The 22,429-nt window shown below is 40.2% G+C and overlaps 1 protein-coding gene across 3 annotated transcripts in view; it reads right to left on the bottom strand.

Annotated features, from left to right (window-relative positions):
* Positions 1-2,574: 2,574 nt before the first annotated feature.
* Positions 2,575-22,429, bottom strand: part of SUPT3H (SPT3 homolog, SAGA and STAGA complex component) — a 464,602-nt gene continuing 444,747 nt past the window's right edge. For 2 of the 3 annotated variants that reach the window (XM_074333030.2, XM_074333029.2), the window contains exon 12: positions 20,068-21,678. In XM_074333030.2, the coding sequence (XP_074189131.1) occupies positions 21,637-21,678 (42 nt within the window). In that variant the 3' untranslated portion in view covers positions 20,068-21,636. Of the gene's footprint in view, positions 5,373-20,067; positions 21,679-22,429 lie in introns of those variants that run through there. The other variant, XR_012496623.2, reaches the window with a different exon arrangement.

Here is a 22,429-nt window from a genome sequence, read left to right as displayed (position 1 = left end):
GCAAGGCCTTTCCCCAAGGACTTGTAGAAGGAAGCAGAGCCCCAGTATTGGAATCCTCTCCCCAAAAGATCAAGGGCATCAGGATGGGGGACAATGCATGTGGAGAAGCAGGCTCCTGTGGCTGAGAAGGTACTACCTTTGGGGGCAGTGAGGGCCAGCGCCCCAAGTTCCTGGGCCCGTCCTGGAAAGTGCTCACTGGATCTTATAGGGCCCAGGGCTTCTTCCTGCTCTAAACTTCAGCGGTCTTACGATTTTATGACCGATTTAAGGAGACCAGCTAGGCCACCTTGCATATTCACTTCCCCCAGTACAGAACCAAACTGGCCCCTAATTTAAACGGAACACAGTTCTCTCTGTAGATATTGGGACTGCAGACTTTGGGCTGCATGGTAATGATTCTTCCGGAAGCCATGGCTGCTCCTGGAACTTTGAAAGGTTCCAGGCTTGCTGTCTAGGATGAAATCACTTACCCTGTAGCACTTTTTCCATAGAAGCAATGACACCATTTATATTCACTGCTTGACTCAGTCAATATTTAAGCTGCATAACTCTATCCCATCAGTATGACCTACCCTGATTCCTCCACACACTGGGACGTTGTACACACCAGAAAAGTGTGCCCACTCAGGGCAGAAGAATTACAAAAAAAGTGCCTCCTCTAGGCAGAGAAATGAGAAACAATGCTCCCTCTGAGTGGGTCTTGCTCGTGGCTGACACAGCTCCTGTGCCCGGACCACAAGCTTGGCAAGTGCAGCCCCAGCTGGACGTGAGCCTCCACGTGTGCCCCCTGGCTGGGTGCCTTTGTGCAGGGCACAGTCTGCATAACTCACCAGAACCAAACAGCCTGGCACCTTATTCTAACAGGGCCTGTGCCCACTTAGAACAGGACAAGTTGGATTCAATAGAGTGGCAAGGAGGTCTGGGAGTTGTGTGTGTGTGTGTGTGTGTGTGTGTGTGTGTGTACGTGAGGACAGTTCTTCCATTCTCTGTCCTGCCAGACTTCTTTGAACTTTTTGCCCCTTGCTAATGAAGCGACTGAGGGGACACTCAGGTGAGCTGGAGGAAACCCCTGTCTTTCTCCAACGGCTGGAACAAGGCGGTTCTTTTCTGTAAGACAAATGTGGGGTAATGAACAGAAAGAAGGCCAGTGGGCAGATCAGGTTCTATAAAAAACACATGGAAACAGTGCACCCCTCCATGACGTAGGCTCACCGAGATGACAAACCAAGTGTGTGAGACATGTCCTGTGCAGGGACATATGTGACCCTCCGTGCTGTGGGGGAGGGCGCAGCGCAGCTCCGCACAAACCGCATTCAAGATGAGTTTCATTTCCCTTCTGGTGTATCTCTCGAGCGTGCTGGCAAATGAGTGATTCTACTGTTTCTTGCTTCTCAGCGCCAGTGACATCACCACTTAATAAGTCAGGGAATCACAACCACATTTCAAAGAATCATTCAGTTTTCTCATTAAGATTCTATAGGAATTTTTTTTCCACAGCAACGGTCTTGCCAAAACAATGTTAAAAATAGACCTGGTAATACTTTTCACATTTGTAGGCATCATGAATGTTTAACAGTGTGTATGTCCAACAGATGCACATAACTTTAGAATTAGGCACTGAATTTTACACAGTAACGGAGAGGACATATATTTGCCAAAAGGATTTTTTTTTTTTTAATAAAAAGTGAAGCAAAACACAAACCTTGGGCATGGTTTACTGAGGGGAAGCAAAACCTGTGAGCCACTTCATTTTCTGGTAGAAAAGTGTCTGTTCAATGCATAGAATATTTGGGTGGGTGAGTGTGTGAAAAAAAATTAAAAAGTGGTTAAATCTGGATATTTTGACTCAGCATATATGGTAAGTTCCCCAAATTTTGGCTCTAAGGATAGAATTGTTTCATCCTATGCTTGTCTGGGCCTGTACTGGCTGGGAAAGGGACACGGTCTGGGTTAAGCTGGGAAGTGGTCAGAGTCAGAAGTCTCCCTGCTGAGAAAATGAACCGAGTCCGATAGCCTGGAATTTTTCAGCAAGGTATGATAAGGCCTCCAGAGAATGAGACGCTACCTACAAAGAGGTAATGAAGTAAAGTATAATTATAATGATTACAAAACGTAAGTACCACACATTAGTAACTTTATTTGGGGAGTGTCCTTACTGAGTTCCAAATAAATCACTGGCTGCCAGACAAAGGGCTGAAAAAACTGGCCTAGGTGGCTTGTAAAGAATCTTTCCACAGTTGGGCCCCCTTGGCATTTTGGAAGTATAGAAAACGTTCCTCTATGCATTTGGAGGATGGAGACATAGATGTTTCTGCTTGTTGTTAGTAGTTGGAACTGATCGATAGATGATAAAGACTTCATGGCTTTATAAATACAGCTTTTAAATATAAGCCTCCTAACTTTCTAATTAGCCTTGGCTGGAAGTGTTTCATCGCGAAAAGTACACCTACACATGGAAGTGTTCTTGCTTTTGGGCAATCCTGTAGATGGACGTTAACCGTCTTCTTGCCCCAGGCCCTAAGAATTATTTTGACCAAAATGTAAATCAGGGGTTTCATGTAGACACAGCTTAAATGAGTCATTAAGAATTTTATTGGTGCAAGTAGGCATATTTTTTCCTAGTAGACAAAATGACATAACAGTAATAAAAATGTAATATTCAAGTAATTGCTGTAATGTAATTATAGCTTGGTCATAAAGCAAGATTAGAGGTCTGGGATGGCTGTTTTGTGGGTGTGTATTTTAACGTCGGAATGTAATCTTCGAGGTGCCTGTGCCGTCTCCCAGGCCTGGCGGTGCAGCGCTTCACATCACCAGGTGGCCGCGAGCCCAGCTGAGCCAGCATTATGGAGGCATCCTGTTTACCCCAGCTGTCCTCTCGGGACACGGGCATCCGGTCCGCCTCAGATACACAGCCATCGCAGTCACTGGAAACAAGTGTTTCTGGTCTTCTGCACACGGCCAAAGGGGGGAAATAAAGAAGGCCGGATCCTCACTGGGGAAGGGACCACATGGGAGTTCAGGTGCCAACCCGCAACAGGCACCTCTTAGCCCACACGGCGCCCAGAGCTTTGCCCCCACCTGCCTCTGCTGTGCCGCGGGGTGCTGGCTTTTGGAGGGGAGAACCACTTCCAGGATGAATCGGAACAAAAAGCGCTGGATTAGGCATTTACCCAAAGTGTATTTTATCAAAGGCTTTGTCATCATTGGAGATAGTCTTTGAATTGGTATAAATGAATTTCTGTCCACGTTTCTTATTTCATGGCATGGCCTGAAGACAAACTCTAGGCAAAATTAGTGCTTAAACATTTGTGAACCAGAACGACAAAAAATGCTTTAATATCTACAATGAATAATTGAAAGAATACTCATTTTTTTTTTTTCTGTTACTAGTTTTCCTTTATAATTGATGTGACTTGTGGGGAATACAATTTGAGACTATGGAAGTGTTCACTGCTTCTCTGTCTTTCTGTCCTGTTGATCTTTTAATACTATGATTCCATCTATATTTATTAGTTGTTATTCCGTGGCAAAGAAGAGCTTTCACTTTCTCTTCTATTTACTTATTTATATTGTATTGACTCAAGGATATTTATTTTATTCTATGGGTGATGATAATCCTTTATTGTCACTATTTATTTGGATGATCAAATTGTCCCAGATTTGGCCACTTGGGCGTCTCTTCAAGCTTCCATTTTTGACATGTCCTCATGGTTCTTTGTTCAATTCCTTATTTTCTCATGAATTAAGATGTTCCAGGCTCATTTTTCCAGGCATCTTTCCCCGCCCCAGTCCTGGATCAGCCATTTCTCCAAGGAGCCTAAACACCAGTGGAGAATATTTAGGAACTATGACCTGGGTGCTAGGTATGAAAGAACATAACTTTTTAAATGTGTAAAATTTATTTCCAATGTGATTGGTCAGTTCTGGAAGAATTTAGGGTGTCTTATAAAGAGCTGGGCATATGCAGGGGAGAAGGATCCTGAAAGAGGTGGAAATGTAAGAGGAAATCAGCCCCCTCAGCCCCAATAACCCAGATATGTCACACAGTATGCCACCTGTAGTTTCAGCTAATTGATATGATCCTTAGCCTTTTCTGCCTCTGAGCAAATACTGTTCTCTGAGCCTCTGGTAGTTTTTGATGTCTGCTAACCCACGGCTCAATCACACATTAACAAGGTAAACTAGTCCACAAACTTAACTTCTTGCCAATAAAGATCCATGGTCTCTGAATGCCCTTTTCACGGATATAAATCACACACCTACAAAGGCCAGTCATGAATACAGGTGGCCACCTGTGGTATGTTTGTGCCTCGTAATTCCTTCTTACATGCCACTTTAGCCGACCACGTGCAAAGTCTCACTGTAAACCGTGATCTTGTTTTGCACCAGGGTGACTGCTCTACTGAGGCTTCCGGGAAGGTGGGAGAACCGGCTACACTGAGCCAGAGGGTGGCAACAGTGGCCAGAGCAAGGCGGGGAGTACAGGATTTCTTCTTTTCCTTAACTCCGTTGAGGGAAGTCAAGAGAAAGCAAAGCTTGGGATTTGACTGATTCAGGAAAATTGTTGGCTTTTACTAGGCATCTGCACTCTTATTGCTTGAGAAATGTTATTTTTTCCCTCAACTTCTATCTCATTAATCTTGTGTTAAGAGTGGTCTAGCCCTGTCAGTTGGGCAGGCTGCTTCTGTTCCAATTAGCATATATTTCCATAAGTGTTGACTGGAGAAGGGGATGGAAGAGGCAGAATTTCTAAACTATTGACCTGGAGGGACTTGTACGAAGGTGTGTCTGACATGAGTGTAATACAACTGAAAAAGCTCTAGCACATGCTATAATAAGTTATGGTTGGCTCTTATGATTTATGCTAAGCAGAATAAACTATGATGGAAACATAAAAATATTTCTAAGCTTACACTTTAGTCACTCAATACACATAAAACTCAATTTTCTTCCTTAAAAAATCGGGATTTAGACCACTGAGAATCTCCAGAGGAAATCAGGTTATTTACTATTTTTGTGCGCACCCATGTTATACATTTCAACTTGGAGCATTGAAAATGCTTTGATATTCTCAAATGAAAGGTACCGTGTGATGCCTCACTTAAATATAAACCTACTATTATATTATCTCTAGTATTACATTTAGTGATTAAGTGACTTTCTTTTCCACTGACAATTTGAAGGGGGAATGTCAGAACAAGGCTTCCAAAGCCAAATGGTTTCATTGTTCAAGTATTGACAGGCTGGTTGCCTAACCAGAAAATGCAGACTTGGACCAAAGAAGCTTATTTTGAGAGCAGGTCTGTCACCATCTACAATATGTATGACCAGGAGGTAAACAGGAAGTCCTGAGTTGGCCTGGTTTACTCCTACAGGCAGAGAGAGAAATAAAATCAGTGTTTACCAAATGGAAAAGCACAAAGTTGGTACAGAGAGAAATGCTATTTTCATGCTTCTAAAAAGGTATTACAAATAACACAAAGTTTCAAACCTATAATTAAAAACTATTTTAAAAAAAGCTTTGATTAGGTTCCCTTTAAAAATAGACATGCTAGGCTGAAATAAATTTCTTAAAGGTCTGACTTCCACTGGTGCTGGTTTTCCTAATCCATACCCTAAAAATGCCCATCTTAAATGAGACTTCAATTAGAAAAAGTATGCCTTAGCGTCATCGAGCAGCAGTTCAATGCTCCCACTTAATAGATGTGGAATCCAAGCTCCCAAAGTTAAAGCAGTTTATCAAATGCCACATAGCCTGTTGGGGCAGGGAGAATTTATGATCCAAGTTACTCATGAGGCAAAACTTATAGACAGACTGAATTTCTTAGTGCCAGACCTAAGGACACAAACCTTGCAGCGAAGGGGCCAAATGAGCTGTTGGTGTCATTTTGACCAGAAGCCAAAAGACTTGTGCTATGGGTCCAAACTGAATAGACTCCCCCAGAAAGGACAAGACCCTTTCCTCTTTTGGTGTCAATTGCCTCAACTGAAAAAGAAGATGATTGCAGTTCTAATATTGTGAATCTGAGAAAAGAAAGGACTGAAAATGGTGATATGATCCAGGGAAATAAAGAATAAATGAATAGAAATGAAGAAAAATTATTTTGGGCAAGAGTAATTCATAATATTTAAACCTCGTAGGGTTGTGTGAGGTCAATTAAACTTTAATAACCCAGATTTCAGACCAACATCAACACTCAAACTAGGAATAGCCCAAGAGAAGAATGGGCAAAGTACAAGATTAGGCAATTCAAAAAAGAACATGTACACATGGCCAATAAACACAGGAAAAATGTTCCAACTTCAATGGTTTCCAAAAATGCAGATAAATGCAATGGTCAGACTTCCTTTCTTTAAACCGGAAAAAACAGAAAAGGGTAATGTTATCTAGTGTTGGTGAAGGCACAGAGAAACTAATGCGAATGCAAACTGGGAAAACCTGAATACAGAACCATTTGGATATGCGTCAAGTTTTTAAAATGAGGACTACGTTTGATGCAGCAATTGCAATTCTAGGAATTTACATTCAAGGAAGTAAACAGAGATTTCCACAATTGGTTCAGCAGATTACAAATGGGTACAAATTCTTTGCTGCTCTTCTTATCAAGAAGTAGACTCTGTTTCCCTTATCATCTAACATAAGAGGTATTAAAAGTGGTTTGCCATGTATCTCAGTATTTAAGTTACAGGATATCAAAGGGGGAGCATAACTCAGAGAAAAGAACAAACATCACCCCCAAATGGGTAATACCATACTTTATATCCCCCCCTTTTTAAAAAATATCTTTTTATTTCAGAATAGTTTTACATTTATAGAAAAATTGTGAAGATAATAAGAAGGTCTCATACACCCACACCTAGTTTCTCCTGTTATTAATAATGTGTGTCAGGATGGTACATTTGTCACAATTAAGGAGCAAATTTTGATATAGTATTCACTAAAGTCTATACTTCAATCAGATTTCCTTAGTTTTTACCTAATGTCCTCCTTCTGTTCCAGAAACACACTGATTAGACTGAGGTGATGGTTTTTTGTGAGGAAGACAACAAAGGTATTTACATACTGTTTGGAGGCTAGGGTTAGCATGCAGCGTGCTAATCATGAGAAAAACATCAAACAAATCTCAGTTGAGGGACCTTCTACAAGATACTTGACCAGTACGCCTCAAAACTGTCCAGGTCACCAAAAACAAGGGAAGTCTGAGAAACTGTCACAGCCAACAGGAGCCTAAGGAGACATGACATAAATGGAATGTGGTGTCCTCATTGTGAATAAGAACTTTCCTTTTCTCCAATTTCTTGGTCTCTCAAATCCTGACTACCTTGTCCTTTTTCTGATGCCTCCAATAAAGTGTGCCCCCCGCCAAAAGGTGTCCACATCCAAGTCCCCAGAACCTGCGAATGTGTTACATAACAAAAGGGAATTAAAGTTGCAGATGGATGTAAGGTTGCTAATCAACTGACTTTAAAATAGGGAGATTATCCGAGATTATTCAGGTGGGCCTAATCTAATCGCGTGAGCTCTTGAAAACAGGCAGGGAAATGGGTAAGAGAGATGTGACACGAGAAGAACTTGACATTGCTGGCTTTGAACATGGAGTAAGGGGGGCACTAGCCAAGGAATGTGGTGGCCTCTAAAATGGCCCTTTGTTTATAGCCAGCAAGAAAATGGGGACCTTGGTCCTACAGCCACAAGGAACGGACTATTCCTGACTATTTGAATGAGTAGGAAACTGGATTTCTCCTACAACCTCCAGAAAAGAACACAGCCTACTAACACCTTGGTTTTAGTCCGTGAGACCCATACCAGACTTCTGACCTACAGAAATGTAAGCTAATACATTTGTGTTGTTTACACTGCTAAATTTGTGGTAATTGGTTATGGTACTATAGAAAGCTATTGCACAATTGTTTGTATTTTATCCAGCTTTTGACCTGTTCTCAGGTCAAGGATTAGTCTCTCATAGCTTGATGTTATCAGTCAGAGTTCAGTCACAGAGTCAGATCCACTGTACTTTGTGGGATAAAGATTTTATTATAGGAATCAGATCTTACATACCCTGTTTCCCCAAAAATAAGACCTAGCCGGACAATGAGCTCTAATGTGTCTTTTGGAGCAAAAATTAATATAAGACCCTGTCTTATATTACATTACATTTTATAAGACCCAGTCTTATATTATAGTAAAATAAGACCGGGTCTTATATTAATTATTGCTCCAAAAGACACATTAGAGCTCATTGTCCAGCTAGGTCTTATTTTTGGGGAAATAGGGTAGTTATGGAAGGAGCTGGGGAAGTGAAAGCCTAGGAAGAAAGTTGGAGAATCAGAAAAAAGTCACCAACCCATCAATTTGAGAAGCAAAGCACCACCACCTGCCCAAAGTGGCTGCACAGGAAGGTGTGTAGGAAGCCATGCTTTGGTATAACTACTACGTCGGGGTGGTGTGCGGGGGGCTTGGGGGACGCCAGCAAGTGTCTAGTAGTGAGCTGGGAGCCACTCGTGGTAAACAGGGTCTTCTGGCAGGAAGAATGTAGAGTAGAAGAAAGTGAGGACAAGCTAGAACCGCCACTACATCCAGCCACAATTAATTACTAACTGCTTCACTTCCACTTTCCAAATCTTGCATACATTTCTCTTGCCCGACCATATAGGGAAGAGGATTATGGAAAAGTAGCTTCAGTTTCACCAAGTTGACATAGTACCAACCACCACAGTCTACTGTTGGTCAATTTGGCACCCATCAATACCTTTTTAAACCATATTTAAAAATCCTCCAAATAGTAAAATTCGTATTTCTTAATCCCTTCCCGTCTTTTCACCCACCCTTAAACCCCCTCCCATCTGGCAATCATCAAAATGTTCTCTGTATCTATGAGTTTGTGTTTTGTTTATTTTGTTCTTTAGATTCCACATATAAGTGAAATCACACAGCATCTGTCTTTCTCTGTCTGACACTCCACTCAGCACAACACCCTTCAGGTCCATCCATGGCGCTGCAGATGGTGAGAACCCATTCCCTTCCCTGGCCGAGCAATATTCCACTGTATATATGTACCATCACCTCTTTATCCATTTGCATCAACGGACACCCAGGCTGCCTCCACATCTTGGCCATTGTAATCAATGCTTCAATGAACATACGGATGCACACCTCTCCTCGAAGTAGAGTTTTGTATTTCTTCGGATAAATACCCAGAAGTGGGATTACTGGGTCCTTCTTTGTCGCTGGGTATATACCCTTTGTTTTAAAGTCTATTTTGTCTGGTGTAAGTATTGCTTTTTAATTCTTTTTTCATTTCCATTTTCATGAAATAACTTTTTCCATCCCTTTACTTTCAGTCCGTGTGTGTCTTTCAATCTGAACTGAGTTTCCTGTAGGCAGCATATGTAAGGGTCTTGTTTTCTTATCCATTCAGCCACCCTTTGTCCTTTGATTGGAACATGAAATCTATTTATATTGAAAGTTATTGTTGATAGATATGTAGTTATTTCCATTTTATTATTCACATTTTTGAATACCTCCACCCCCTTTAAAGAAGCCCCTGTAATATTCCTTATAATACTGCTATGGTGGTTATGAACTTCTTTAGCTTTTTCTTGTCTGGGAAGCTCTTTATCTGTCCTTTGATTTTAAGTGATAGTCTTACCAGGTAGAGTACCCTTGGTTGTAGGCCCTTGGTTTTCATCACTTTAAATATTTTGTGCCAATCCCTCCTGGCCTGCAAAGATTCTGTTGACAAATCAGCTGACAATCTCATGGGAGCTGCCTTGTAAGTAACTAGTTGTCTTTCTCTTGCTGTTTTTAGAATTCTCTCTGTCTAGAACCTTTGCCATTTTAATTATAATGTGTCTAGGTGTGGGCCTGTTTGGGTTCATCTTATTTGGGACTCTCTGCACTTCCTGGGCTTGTAGTATGTCTATTTCCTTTGCCAGGTTAGGAAAGTTTTCAGTCATTATTTCTTCAAACAGGTTCGAAGTTCCTTGTTTTCTCTCTTCTCCTTCTGGTCACCCTATAATGTGAATGTTCTTATCCCAGAGATCTCTTAAACTATCCTCATTTTAAACAATTCTGTTTTCTTTCTGCTGTTGTGACTAGGTGTGTTTTGTCACCCTGTCTTCCAAACTGTTGATTTGATCCTCTGCTCCATCTAGCCTGCTGGTGAGTCCTTCCAGTGTATTCTTCATTTCAGTTACTGTATTCTTCACTTCTGGCAGATTCTTTTTTGTGGTTTCTATGTCCATTTTTACGCTTGCTGTCTCTTTGTGGAAGTTCTACGTTCCTGGAGCATCCTTATAACCATTGTTTTGAACTCTGTATCTGGTAGGTTGTTTGCCTCCATTTTGTTTAATTCTTTTTTTCCTGGAGTTCTCTTCTGTTCTTCCATTTGGGACGTATTTCTTTGTTTCCTCACTTTGGCTTCCTCTCTGTGTTTGTTTCTATGTATTGAATAGATCTGCTATATCTCCCAGTCTTGGCCTGGTGGCCTAATGTAGTAGGTACCTTGTGGAGCCCAGTAGCACAGTCTCCCTGGTCACCTACACCAGGTGCTCCAGGAGTGTCCCTTGTGTGGGTTGTGTGTGTCCTCCAGTTATAGCTGAGCTTTGATTGTTACTGGCATGTCAATGGGTGGGATTGACCCTCAGGCTGACTGGCTGTGGGGTTTGGCCACGTCCATAGCTTATGGGCTGCTGTGCAGAAAGCTTACCCCACTGAGTGGGATTTGCCCCAGTGGGATCTGGTGCTTGTTGAGACTGCTCTTTGTGCTGCTTGTGGGGCTAATTGGGTGGTGCTCTGCTGTGATCTGAAGCTAACCTCCAAGTATATTGGTTCTGGGGCCTCTTGGGAGGGGCTCTGGTGCAGGTCCAGGTCAGCCACTGCCTGTGACTGGCTGAGGACTACTTGGTAGGACCTACAAAGCGATCCATGGTTGGTCGCTGCCTGTGCTGCCTGGTGGCACATGACAGGCCACGCTGCAAACCAAGGACAGCTGCTACCCATACTAGGCCTGGGGTAGCTCGGCAAAAAGCCAGAACACCCGGAGGCCTGCTGCTACCTGCTGGCTCTTGTAAGGCTCAGACACCGATAAAGCCTCGTGAGGTACATGAGTTGGGAGACGGGGGTCTCAGGGAGTCACCAGGGTGGGAAGAGTTGTATTCACCACCAGGCTAATGTAGATTCTGATTTGGTGCCAATAACCACTCAGCAAATATCTCAGAGCACACCAAGGCCAGTGGCTGCCTGTCTGAGGCCCGCAGACTCCTGAGAGTTGTCCAAAAAAGAGTGCAATGTAGGTGGGCCTAGCTACTAGCTAGACATTGCCTCCAGGTTGGCTGAGTTGGGTGGGGTGGGGTCCCAGGAAGTCACTAAGGTGAAGTGAGCACAGCTCACCAGAGCAATTCAGATTCAGCTTTGGCCATGGGCATGGGGGCAGGGATCACAGGAAAGATGGGGCCTGCCTGCTGGCTGCATAGGACGAGGACCCCACACAGGGAAAATGTCAACTATTCCTCCAGTCCTTGCCCTGAAGCCACACAACTCAGTCTCTCCCCATATGTTTCTGATACTTGTTCCCTCTGCTGGAGCCCAGGGTGAGTGCCTGTGAGCAAGTGAATCTATGTGCAGGCCCTTTAAGAGGACATCTGGATTTCCCACAGCCTTCTGTCCCATCCGGATGATTGGAATCCCCACTATTTTTCACAGCCAGATGTGGGGTCTCCTCTTCATGGCACTGGTACTCTGGGCTGAGGAGCCTGGTGTGGGGCCAGGGTCCCTCGCTCCTCCAGGGGGAGCCTTTGCAGCTGAGCTATCCCGTCCGATTCTCAACTGCCACATGTTGGTGTGGAGCCGGCCCGTTCTGCATCTCCACTCCTCCTATCAATCTTGACGTGGCTTCTTTTCTTATGTTCTTAGTTATAAAACTTCTGTTCAGCTAACTTCAGATGGTTCTCCAGGTTGACTGTTCTATAATTTATAGTTGTAATTTATAGTTGTAATTTTAATGTGTTCGTGGGATGAGACAAGCACAGGATTTATCTATTCTGCCATCTTGGCTCTCATGGCCGTTTCTAATGAAATTAAATATTCATTTACCATATGGCCCAGTAATCCCACCCTTAGGTATTTACCCAATACTAATGAACACATACATTCACACAAAGCTCTGTCCATCATGTTTACAGCAGTTTTATGCTTAATATCCAGAAATTAGGAACAATCAAAAAGTCCATTCAATAGTGAATGGATAAACAAATTGTGGTTCACCCATCCTACCCAGCAATAAAAGGGAACTACTGATCCATACAACAACATGGATGAATTTCAAAAGCATTATGCTAAGTGAAAGAAGTCAGACAAAAAAACCCAACCAAACTTGAAATCCAAATTCATATAGAATTATTCAATTTTATGCTATTCAGGAAAAGGTATGGAAACAGAATCAGATCAGTGTTTGCCTGGAGTTAGTGATACCATGACGGGGGCAGGGGGGAATCAATGACAAAGGAACATGAGAGAACTTTTCAGTGTTCATGTGTTTTAATTGTGGTGGTTGCACAAGTGCATTTATTTGTGAAAAGTCATTGAATTGTACTGTATGTCTAAAAAAGGGGTTATTATTGTATGTAAACTATACTATATTAAACTGATTTCTAAGAAAAAGAAATATATACTATGTGCCTTATGTAAAAAACACTACTGCAATATATGAAGTTGTAAATAAATGCACTAAAAATATGACCCTGGAGTTGTGGTAAAAATATAAGTAAGTAGTGAAATAGCTATATCAAAAAATTTCACATATTATTAATGAAAGCCTCACTAAACCATAACTAACACTTGCTTGTGGTGGCCAAATTTCTTATTCTGTTGAAGATGCATTGAGATTTGGGGAGTACTAAAATATAAAAATGTTTAAACAAAGAGTTACGTTGAACACAGTGACATTCAGAGGAATTTGGAAGGTAAGGGGAAGCTTACAGTTGAGGAACGGAGTAGAACAATAAGACAGAACAGAAGTGAGAAGAAACAGTTAAAGGCTGGAGAAGAACCAGAGAGTACAGTAACATAGTTAAAGTGTTGCAAAAATTTGTCATTCATCAATCAGTCATTCATTTATTAAAATAGTGACTGAACAGGTACTACCGTGTTTCCCTGAAAATAAGACCTAGCCGGACCATCAGCTCTAATACGTCTTTTGAAGCAAAAGTTAATATAAGATCTGGTATTATATTATTATATTATATTATACCCGGTCTTATTTTAATATAAGTCTTATTTTATACCCGTTCCTCAACTATACCCAGTCTTATTTTAATATAAGACTGGGTCTTATATTAATTTTTGCTCCAAAAGATGCATTAGAGCTGATGGTCTGTCTAGGTCTTATTTTTGGGGAAACACGGCATGTGTCAGGCACTGTTCTAAGTGTGGAAGATACAGCAGTGGACAAAACAGATCCTAATCCCTAACATCAGACTGTCTACATTCTAGAGGGAGGAGACAATAAACAAAATAAGTAAGTATATGAAATGATATGTAAGTGTTAGTGTGGACCAAAGGGGGGAAAAAAAAATGCAGGGAAGGGGAATATGGTGTGCTAGGGCAGAGGTCGGAGTTTCAATAATTAAAAGGGTGGTTAGAGAAGCCCTTATTGAGAAAGTGATATTTGAGGAAGGCCATGAGGAAGGTGAGGAAGCCATGGGCGTAGCTATTTAAAGGTGGGTGCTTTGAAACAGTCATCATGGTGTGTACTCAACTAACACCATCTACTTTGGTGAGACCCCTTTAGCTTCCATAATAATAATATAAAAAGATATCATTTAATGTGATAACTGGTTATGACAGCTTATAAAAATGATTTACAGAATAAATATAATCTTCATTTCAACTGAACCAGAAACATTTGAAATCCAACTGAAAGAAAACCACACACCTCAATTTATTTTTAACTACTACTAACCTTCCTTTTCTCTCTAACCTGTCCCCCTTTCAATTTTCATTATACACGATTCTGGAAAAGCTGAATGGCACAGTTTAATATTAATAAAGTTTTGAGTATTATTAGTTGGGAAAGGAGTTTAGAAAAAACAGGAGGAAATAGCCTATCCATATGAAAACAATAATCACATAATATTTATTGTCTGGGATTGAAATGTTTCAAATATGCAAAGCAATAAAACGTCAGGAAAAGCAAAACTTCCTAATGTTAAAAAGATCATAAATTTTCCCCCAAATAAGATGTATGAAAAAAGTTCAGGTGATATGTTATGTCGAAGGAAAAAAAATACCCTTAAAACTAAGTTAGAGCAGCCCAAAAACGTCGGAAGGCACAATCTACTCACCACTGAAGAACTGAGACAAGTTACCGTAAAGCACAGAAAGGTACAGGTACCTTTTTTTAGCTTGAGAATCACTTTTTAACAAACATATTCACTGATCATGCATTCCATAATTTGTACTTTTGCTGCCTTTTGAATGAAAAAATATATAATGCCAAAAAATTAATGAATTTATATTATATCAATCACAATGGCATATATATGTGTGTGTATGTGTATATATATATATATATATATATATATATATATATATATATATATATACATATATATATATATATTTTTTTTCACACTTATACATGTATTTAAAACAGTGGCACCCGTATAGGCAAAACATGTTTATTTCATCTACAGATAATGTAAGTGGCCTCATGAGCCCCTTTCAAGAATTCCACAGTTTCCCACAGGTCCCTGACTCACAGTTTGGGAACTATAGACTCCACATTGATTGCTTAGCTTTCATAGGTGCTAAAAAAAAATGTTTTTTTTTTTTTAAATGAATGAATGAAGGAGCAGAGATAAAGAGACATTTTCATTGCAAGCTACCATTGAGTGACAAACTGTTGCTTCTAGGTCACAAAATCTCATTATTTTCAGTGTAAATAGATGACCATATTTGCTTTAAGTTCAGGGGACATGTTATTTCCATTACCTTTAAGGAAATTTCACCCTGAAATGGCTCATTGTCTTCCCAGTAAACTAGTGGGAGAACTAGTAGGTTTTCAAAGATGGTACTATATACAAAAGTAGTGAGTGAGTCTATAATTCTTTTTCAAGTTTGTCAAGATTCAGGTGGGACACAGAGGTCGTTAGCAGTACAAATGACACTGAGGTTACCTCTCTTTTTGAGGTCATTAACCCCTGCAAACAAGACTGAAGTTACAACGACCAACTCATAAAGGCCACAAGAAACCTGGTCCCTGAGACTCTATTTGTCTTTAAGAAAAAGGCTGTGATTATCTGAAATTCGGCAGATTTGCAGCCAAAGCAAAACAAGCATCAGTAAGAGAGAAACAGAGATTTAACAACAAACAGGATTCTGTGCTTCTGTTGAAATGAGTATTTTTTTCTATCAACCAACTAACAAATGTTTATTGAATACCTACTATGTGCATATGGTGATTATAAAGATGTATACATTCAAGACTTGCCCTCAAGAAATTCTTAATCTAGTGCAGGCTGCAAGGCACATGGAGAGAAGATTAGGACACTAAATGGGAAAGACAAAGACATAAAAAGTTCAGAGGAAGCAGAAGGTGCTATGCACTGAGGCCGGCAGGACGGTTTATAGGAAAGAGTTAGGGAGGAGGCCGCCATGAAAACCTAGGAAAGAAGGGGCAGACTAATTGTTCATGCTGTTAACAGAACACGACACTACGTATTCTAGGGGACAGGCAACCTGGTGGCTTTTCATGTCTCCAATAGACCACATAGGCAAGCTTCCACCACCGTCGGCGATTACCCCAGGGAAATAGAGACAGCCAGTCCTGGGATGAGCTTCCAAGGTAGTTTCTCTCGTCTCTCTGGTTTTACTGTGGCCTGGGACCGCCCACCTCTATCTCCTGGGGACGGATGCAAAGTAAAAAGCTGCTTGGCTGGAGTTTGGAGTTGGAGCCTCACATGACACAGTGACCCACCACTCACATCTTCTGTCATCTGGCCCCTATGGCTTGGTATCTTCCTGTGGGGTTAGGAACATGGAATGTTGGCACCGTGCCAATCTTGCTCGTGCTGCTGTGTAAGTGATAAACTGCCCAAAGCCACTTGGACTCATTGTTTCTTCACAGTCAAACCTATGGAAGATGGCAGGACAACCCACGAGCTGCAGTAGTCACAGCTACTTAGGGACTTCTTGACGGGCACACACAGGTGAGGGGGGCGTGATGGCCCATGTACTGGTAGGTGAACTGATCTCCCCTAAGTAAAGTGGCTGGAAGAAATTAATTGACACTATTCAGTAAAGAAAGCTGCAGGTATGGGGCACTGCAGCTGGACGGGGCACTGCTAGTTGGAATCTTAAAGGCTATACATCAGAAAGTGACATATCCTGAGGAAGAACAGACCTAGGGTGGAATTAAAAACTACTGATGAGAGAGAGAGAAAAAAAAAATCATCATTTCTAATTCAAATTGTGCTCAGCAACTTTCATTCCACTTTCTTCTTTATCTCTGTCCACCACTCCCCGCAAGCATACACACAAACAACCCGGGCTTGGAGAAACAATGACTGTATCATAACTAATGAGCAAACACTAAAGGGGGCATCTGTACAGAGTTTCAAGGGACAGACTGCCATATGTAATTCTGTATCTGCCACTGCAAACACATGTAAACAAGATGGGAATTACTTTATAACACGAGAGAAGTATGTTGCATGAAAGCATAAAATAGTAGCCTATGTAATTAGAGCCTTCTGGAGAAACCCTGTAAACCCGGTCTTCACAAAGGAGATGCTTTGTACCCATGGATCTTTGAGGGAGTTTTCCTCATAATTTGTATAGGGATTCCTGGCATGCGCATTGATCATATGTATTTATCTTAAAGTTTAAGACATTATAGAGGACTTGGCATCATTCTATATAATTATGTTCTATTATACATTATATGATATTCTATTATATACACAATACTTGGCCTTAGAGAAGGAATGTTAAGTTCCAATGAAATTTTCTCGTAATCTAGTTTTTTGGTACTGAGAAGCACTTCTAGGATCAGGGCAGCAAGTCTTTTTCACATGTTCTTAGAAGCCTTGAGCACCCTCCACGCGCGGTGTTACAGTGGGTAGGGCGTGAACTCCGGGGTCAGAGTGCTGGCTACAGATGCCAGCTCCACCTTGGGGACCTATGCGGGAGGCACGGAGCCTTCTGTCCCTCAGTTTCCTCCCTACTGCTTAAGGCCAACAGGGAGAGTAACTGCACATCTTGTAGTGGGGTGTGAGAATTGAATGAGGCAACCCACACAGAATGCTTAGCACACAGGGTGGCACATGGTGTACTTTAATTATTATGTCAGATTTATTATTAAAATGCTGAGAAAATCCATCACCATTTTTAATAGCAAGTAAAGTGGTGCCTGGTATAAGTAAAATCATATAAGTAATAATCTTGATTTTTCCTGTATCTTTTTCTATTTTTATTTTCCTTTGGAAAAAAATTAGAATAGTGACTATTGGGTGGCAATGAGCAGAAAAGGGAACATACAGAACTACAGTGGTTTCCAACAATGAAATACTGTATGAGGGTTTCTTGTGACTTTGTAGGAATTGATTGTTTTAAAATATGCTTCAATTGCCAAAATTCCCATGACTTATGACAGCTTGAATATTTGATATTTTGTCCTAGAAAACAAATCCAAGTCTCTTTCTTTCTTTTTTAAAGTGCTATGGTATCACTATCCTACTCACAACATTAGAGACTTGCTTTAAGAGATATGACTTTTTAATATTTGACTTTTTAAAGGCATCTGGCCCTTATTTAACCATCACATTTACATCCAATTCCTGCAGGCATGGTTTTGTTGTTTAAGCTTGGCTTGATGCCCTCTGCAGAAAGCTTTTGCTTTAATGAACTAAAACAGCTCGAGTCCCCCTACCCCCTGTAACAGTAGAATAAGAGCACACAGTTTTAGCTTGGCTTTCAAATAAGAAGATAAAAATAAGAAAATAAATTGCTGAACAATCAGCTTTATGTGGGGGCCACTGCAATGACATATTCAACTTGATGCCCTTATATGATTTGCAGAAGTGTTTATGCACTATGAAATGTTCGGCCAGAGCATACAGGAAACTGTAAAATATTTTATGAGATGTATACATGGTTGATGGTAAAATTTTAAATGCAACCTGGGAAGGTTCTATCTAAATTCCAGGAGGGCAGATGAGGGAATACTTTCTCTGTAGTGATTCAGTTTTATACAAGGGGTTATATGAACCGGAAAGAAATATCTGATTTGGGAACTCTATAAAATCTTTTTCATAAAATGAAACTTTATAATTTCTAGACAAGTAAACTTGTTTTCTGTCAGACCAAGAATCACCAGTTATGTTTATTTGTCTTCTACATGGTAAAAGCATTAAACATGGATTGTTTATGATTTTATAGAAACAAAGAACAAACAGTAATAAATGAAGAATTCTTCCCAGATATAAGAATTATATACACCATTTAAAAAATATTTGTGCTGCTGATGTTTTTTAAATAAAACTCTTGGTTCTAAAACTGGAACATTATTTTTGAATCTCAATTATTGCAACATGTGAAGGCAGGAAGGTTAAAGACCCAGCCTTACAATGGCATGTTCAGAAAGTCGCATTTCCAAATTTAGGTGAAGGGAGAAATATTTCTCTTTCTTTTACCCTCAAACCAATGAGGCAGTGTCAATTTCCCATAAGAGAGGCTATTTATTTACTGATTTGTTGGTTTTAGTTCTTTTCAAATTTGATCTCCAAAACACAAGGCTACAAAAGTAGAAACTATTTTGTGTATTCACATTTGCTTTAGAGCTGAGCCTGAGTTTTTGTTTGTTTTATAGCACTTACCTCATAAAGTCATTGTGAGGATAAATGGAATACCAGAGGGTAAGATTCATTGACACAAAGTAGGTACTCAAAGTATGCTAATCTTCCATGTTCCTGCTTACAGACCTCTTTTTCAAAATGGATGTGTAATTGACATATAACAGATTATTTAATAAATACCACAGTCTCTTTGAAGAAAATTTTACTGTAACAGTTATGTGTCCATAATTAGTATCATTTAAAAAAATAAATTTAGATTACTGTCTAAGATAAACATGCCATAAAACCCCGACATATCTTGGTGATGTCTTCTGTAAATCCAGTATGGTGGACTGTACTACTAGACTGAGAATTAGGGGCCGTGGATGTGGCCTCTGGTCTGTCACTGACATTATTGAGTGATATTGGGAAAGTCAGTTTCCCTCTGTTGGCCATGTTTTTTCATCTGCAAAATGAGTGGTTGTGTTCAATGATCTTTTAAGACTACCTTCTGTTCTAACATTTTATGATTCTATATAATATTTTAATCTTTAGAGAGAAATTTATGGAAGTCACGTTTTCTGAAACTTTCCTTCTATAAATTTTTTTTTCTGTTCTACATTTATTGCTTAAGAAAATTTTATTTCACTTCTAATTTAGTGTTGTGAAAAGAGTCAGAGAAAGAACCTAACAGTAGAAAAGAAAAAATGAATTAAAAATATTAACACTGAGCAATTATGGGGACATCTAGGCTGGTTCGGGACGGACATTAATGACCTTGTTTTATTCTAAATTCAGCTCACTGGCTTATGATGAAAAGTGAAAGGTTATTATATGAACTTACTGGGCAAAACCAGATTTTATAAATAATTACCTGTCAGACTGTTCAAGATAGACAAACACATGCTAGACCAACAAAAACACAGACCTGTCATATTTCTGAGAGAAATGTACATTGAGTCTTCCTTCTCTGGGACTATAAGGAGATCAGGTAGAATAAAATGAAGAGAAAAAAACCTAAATCCTGTATTTTCTGCTTTGCGCATACTTTAAAATGTAGAATGTGGGAGAGAAGGAATTTTGATGTGAAAAATTAGCCCCTGAAAATTTTATACATCAATAAGCCTGGCAGATCGAAACCAAATACAATAAATGCTGTCGTTTTAAAAGTTAGGATGTTTACTGCAAGCTTATAATTTTCTATGATTAGGGACGCCAAGAAAAATAAGAATGATGATAAAAAGAAAAGTTTAATCATACATTTCAGCAAGCACAGATGGAACATCAAAACCCTTTGGCAATTTTTTGGTATTATATATCTGCGTTTTTTGTTCCTGACATAGAGATTTTTTCCAGAAGGACTAACACAGAGCAGGTAAGTGATAGCTAACAAATGTGAATAACATGGCGCAATCATATTAACTGAGCTTCACAATGATTTGGTCACAAGATGAAAATCTTTCATGCTTCTCACTTCTGTTTTCATTAATTCTTTACAAAGGCTGATTCAGTGTGTGTAAAACCATGATAAAAATAAAATTACACAAAACTTCTCCAGAATTAAAGAAATAATTTTTTTTTTTTTTTTTTTTGCAATTCAAGTTTAATCAGGAACTGTACAGTTACATCTGCTATATTTTTCCCAAGAGTTCAAGTTCCTCATGCCAGAAGGGTAGCTCAGTTGCTACCAGCAAGAAGTTACTCAGCCTACATTTCCAGTCTAGGTGTGGGAGTGCTTTGAAGGGAGAAGGCAAATCACTCGGCTCCCCTTCCTCTACTGATTCTAATTACTTTGCTTCTAAATGGGTCCAGCACGTGTGTGAGCAATGGGCCTGGGGAATGGAGGCACAGGGAAAGGAGAGACATGAAGATGGATCTATGTGAGGAAAAACACACATGACAGGCAGACACACAGGATGTCGGGAAGAAGGCATGAAAATTACATATATACTAGCTATACAGGGGGTGCCAAAAAAATGTATATACATTTTAAGAAAGGAAAACTGTATTAAAACTGTAATAATATATACTGATAACAAAAGATGAATACAAGTCATGTTTGACTTCTGCAATTACAAGAGGTGCTCAAAGTGGTTACCATCAGCGTCCAGACACTTCTGATGACGGTGAACTACTGCTTGAGCAACGGTGACTAAAGTGTCCACTCGTATACATTTTCTTGGCACCCCCAGTGTACATGGGGTGAAGGAAAGGTGGGAACAGACAGTTCATCAGGTCTGTTCATTAGGTCTCTGAGGAGAGTGACTTTATAAAATGGATACCTGTCTCCATTTTATGTAGGGAGAGTCAACAAATGTCGGAAAGTTGGTGGGATAGTGCAAGAGGAAAACTGACTGTCCTTTTAATTCTGTTTCCTTTGTCCCAAACTTGGATTACAAAATGCATCATGTAAAACACAGACTAAACACTGGGGGGAAAAAAAGACAAAAAAAAAAAAAAAAAAAAAAAGACACTGCTTTTAAGATATGTGAACTGAGGGCAGTAAATCCATTCTAAATTAAAATTTCAAAATTGTGTGATCTGCATTCTTGTCCACCTACACAGTATCCCAAACATCCTGCCATTAATTAGCTAAACGGCCCATCTAGTAAACAAGACTGAGCGTGAGGGGGCTGGAAAAGAGCTGGAGTCAGCCTGTTCATAGTCACAACAAACCAGCCCACTCCTGAGGATACAGACAAGGTAAACGTGTTTTATTGTGTCCAGAGAAGGGAAGAGACATCACCTTACTAGAACATTGCCTCCTTTCCTGTTGTTGCAGTCCCCGTCCCCGTCCTATCAGCAGGCCAGAAAGGCCATCCCATTCCGGCGGTAGGCACTCTGTCAAAGAAAAAGAAATCTGCAATGAATTATCACATCAAGTCAAACCGGGAAAGGAGGCAAAAAAGCAAGCAGAGCTCTCTTCCTGTTTGGTAGACTCCGCTGGTTCCAGTCTAACAGAGTGCTTAATATGCCTTTCTGGTGGCCAAGCTATAGCAGCCACTTTGTCTATTCAAGTCAGGGTGGTTAGCAAGTGGTTAGTGATTCTATTTTGGGGGAGTGGGAGATATGCAAACTAAGACATCCCATTTTGTTAATTGATTGGGCTTCGTTAGGCCAAAGACATGTTGTTTTGAATCTGTTTGTCCTTTATAAACATGTGTTCTCTATTTTGGACATACTCAGGAATCACTTCTAAGTATCTTAATAGTCTATAAATTACCGACTCATTATAGCCTTCCCGGGCTTAATTTATAGTCTCAGTGTAAAGGTACGGGAGCAGACACTAAGAAGAGGCCTTTTCTCCCCCCTGAAATATGGTGGTCTCCAAGGAGTTCTGTGCATTACAGACATTACACAAAACTCGAATCTTACATAATTTTATCTACAGACATGCACATATATAGGTACATATAGATATTCATGATGGGATAAAATATTCCCATAAAAGAAAATGGGAAAATGGATACTAATTACAATTATATAATACATTCCAGTAAAGAGAGTAAGACTGCATGATTTTTCATTCCAAGAGATATATTCTACATTTCAGAGCAGGCAGACCTGGGCTATACTGGGCCTCTGTGACTTG

The sequence above is a fragment of the Rhinolophus sinicus genome, chromosome 2, assembly GCF_057876585.1.
Source record: "Rhinolophus sinicus isolate RSI-liver-muscle chromosome 2, RSI-T2T, whole genome shotgun sequence".
In the NCBI taxonomy this organism is placed as follows: Eukaryota; Metazoa; Chordata; class Mammalia; order Chiroptera; family Rhinolophidae; genus Rhinolophus; species Rhinolophus sinicus.
The sequence above is the reverse complement of the archived record's forward strand: the minus strand, read 5'-3'. Positions and strand labels throughout refer to the sequence as shown.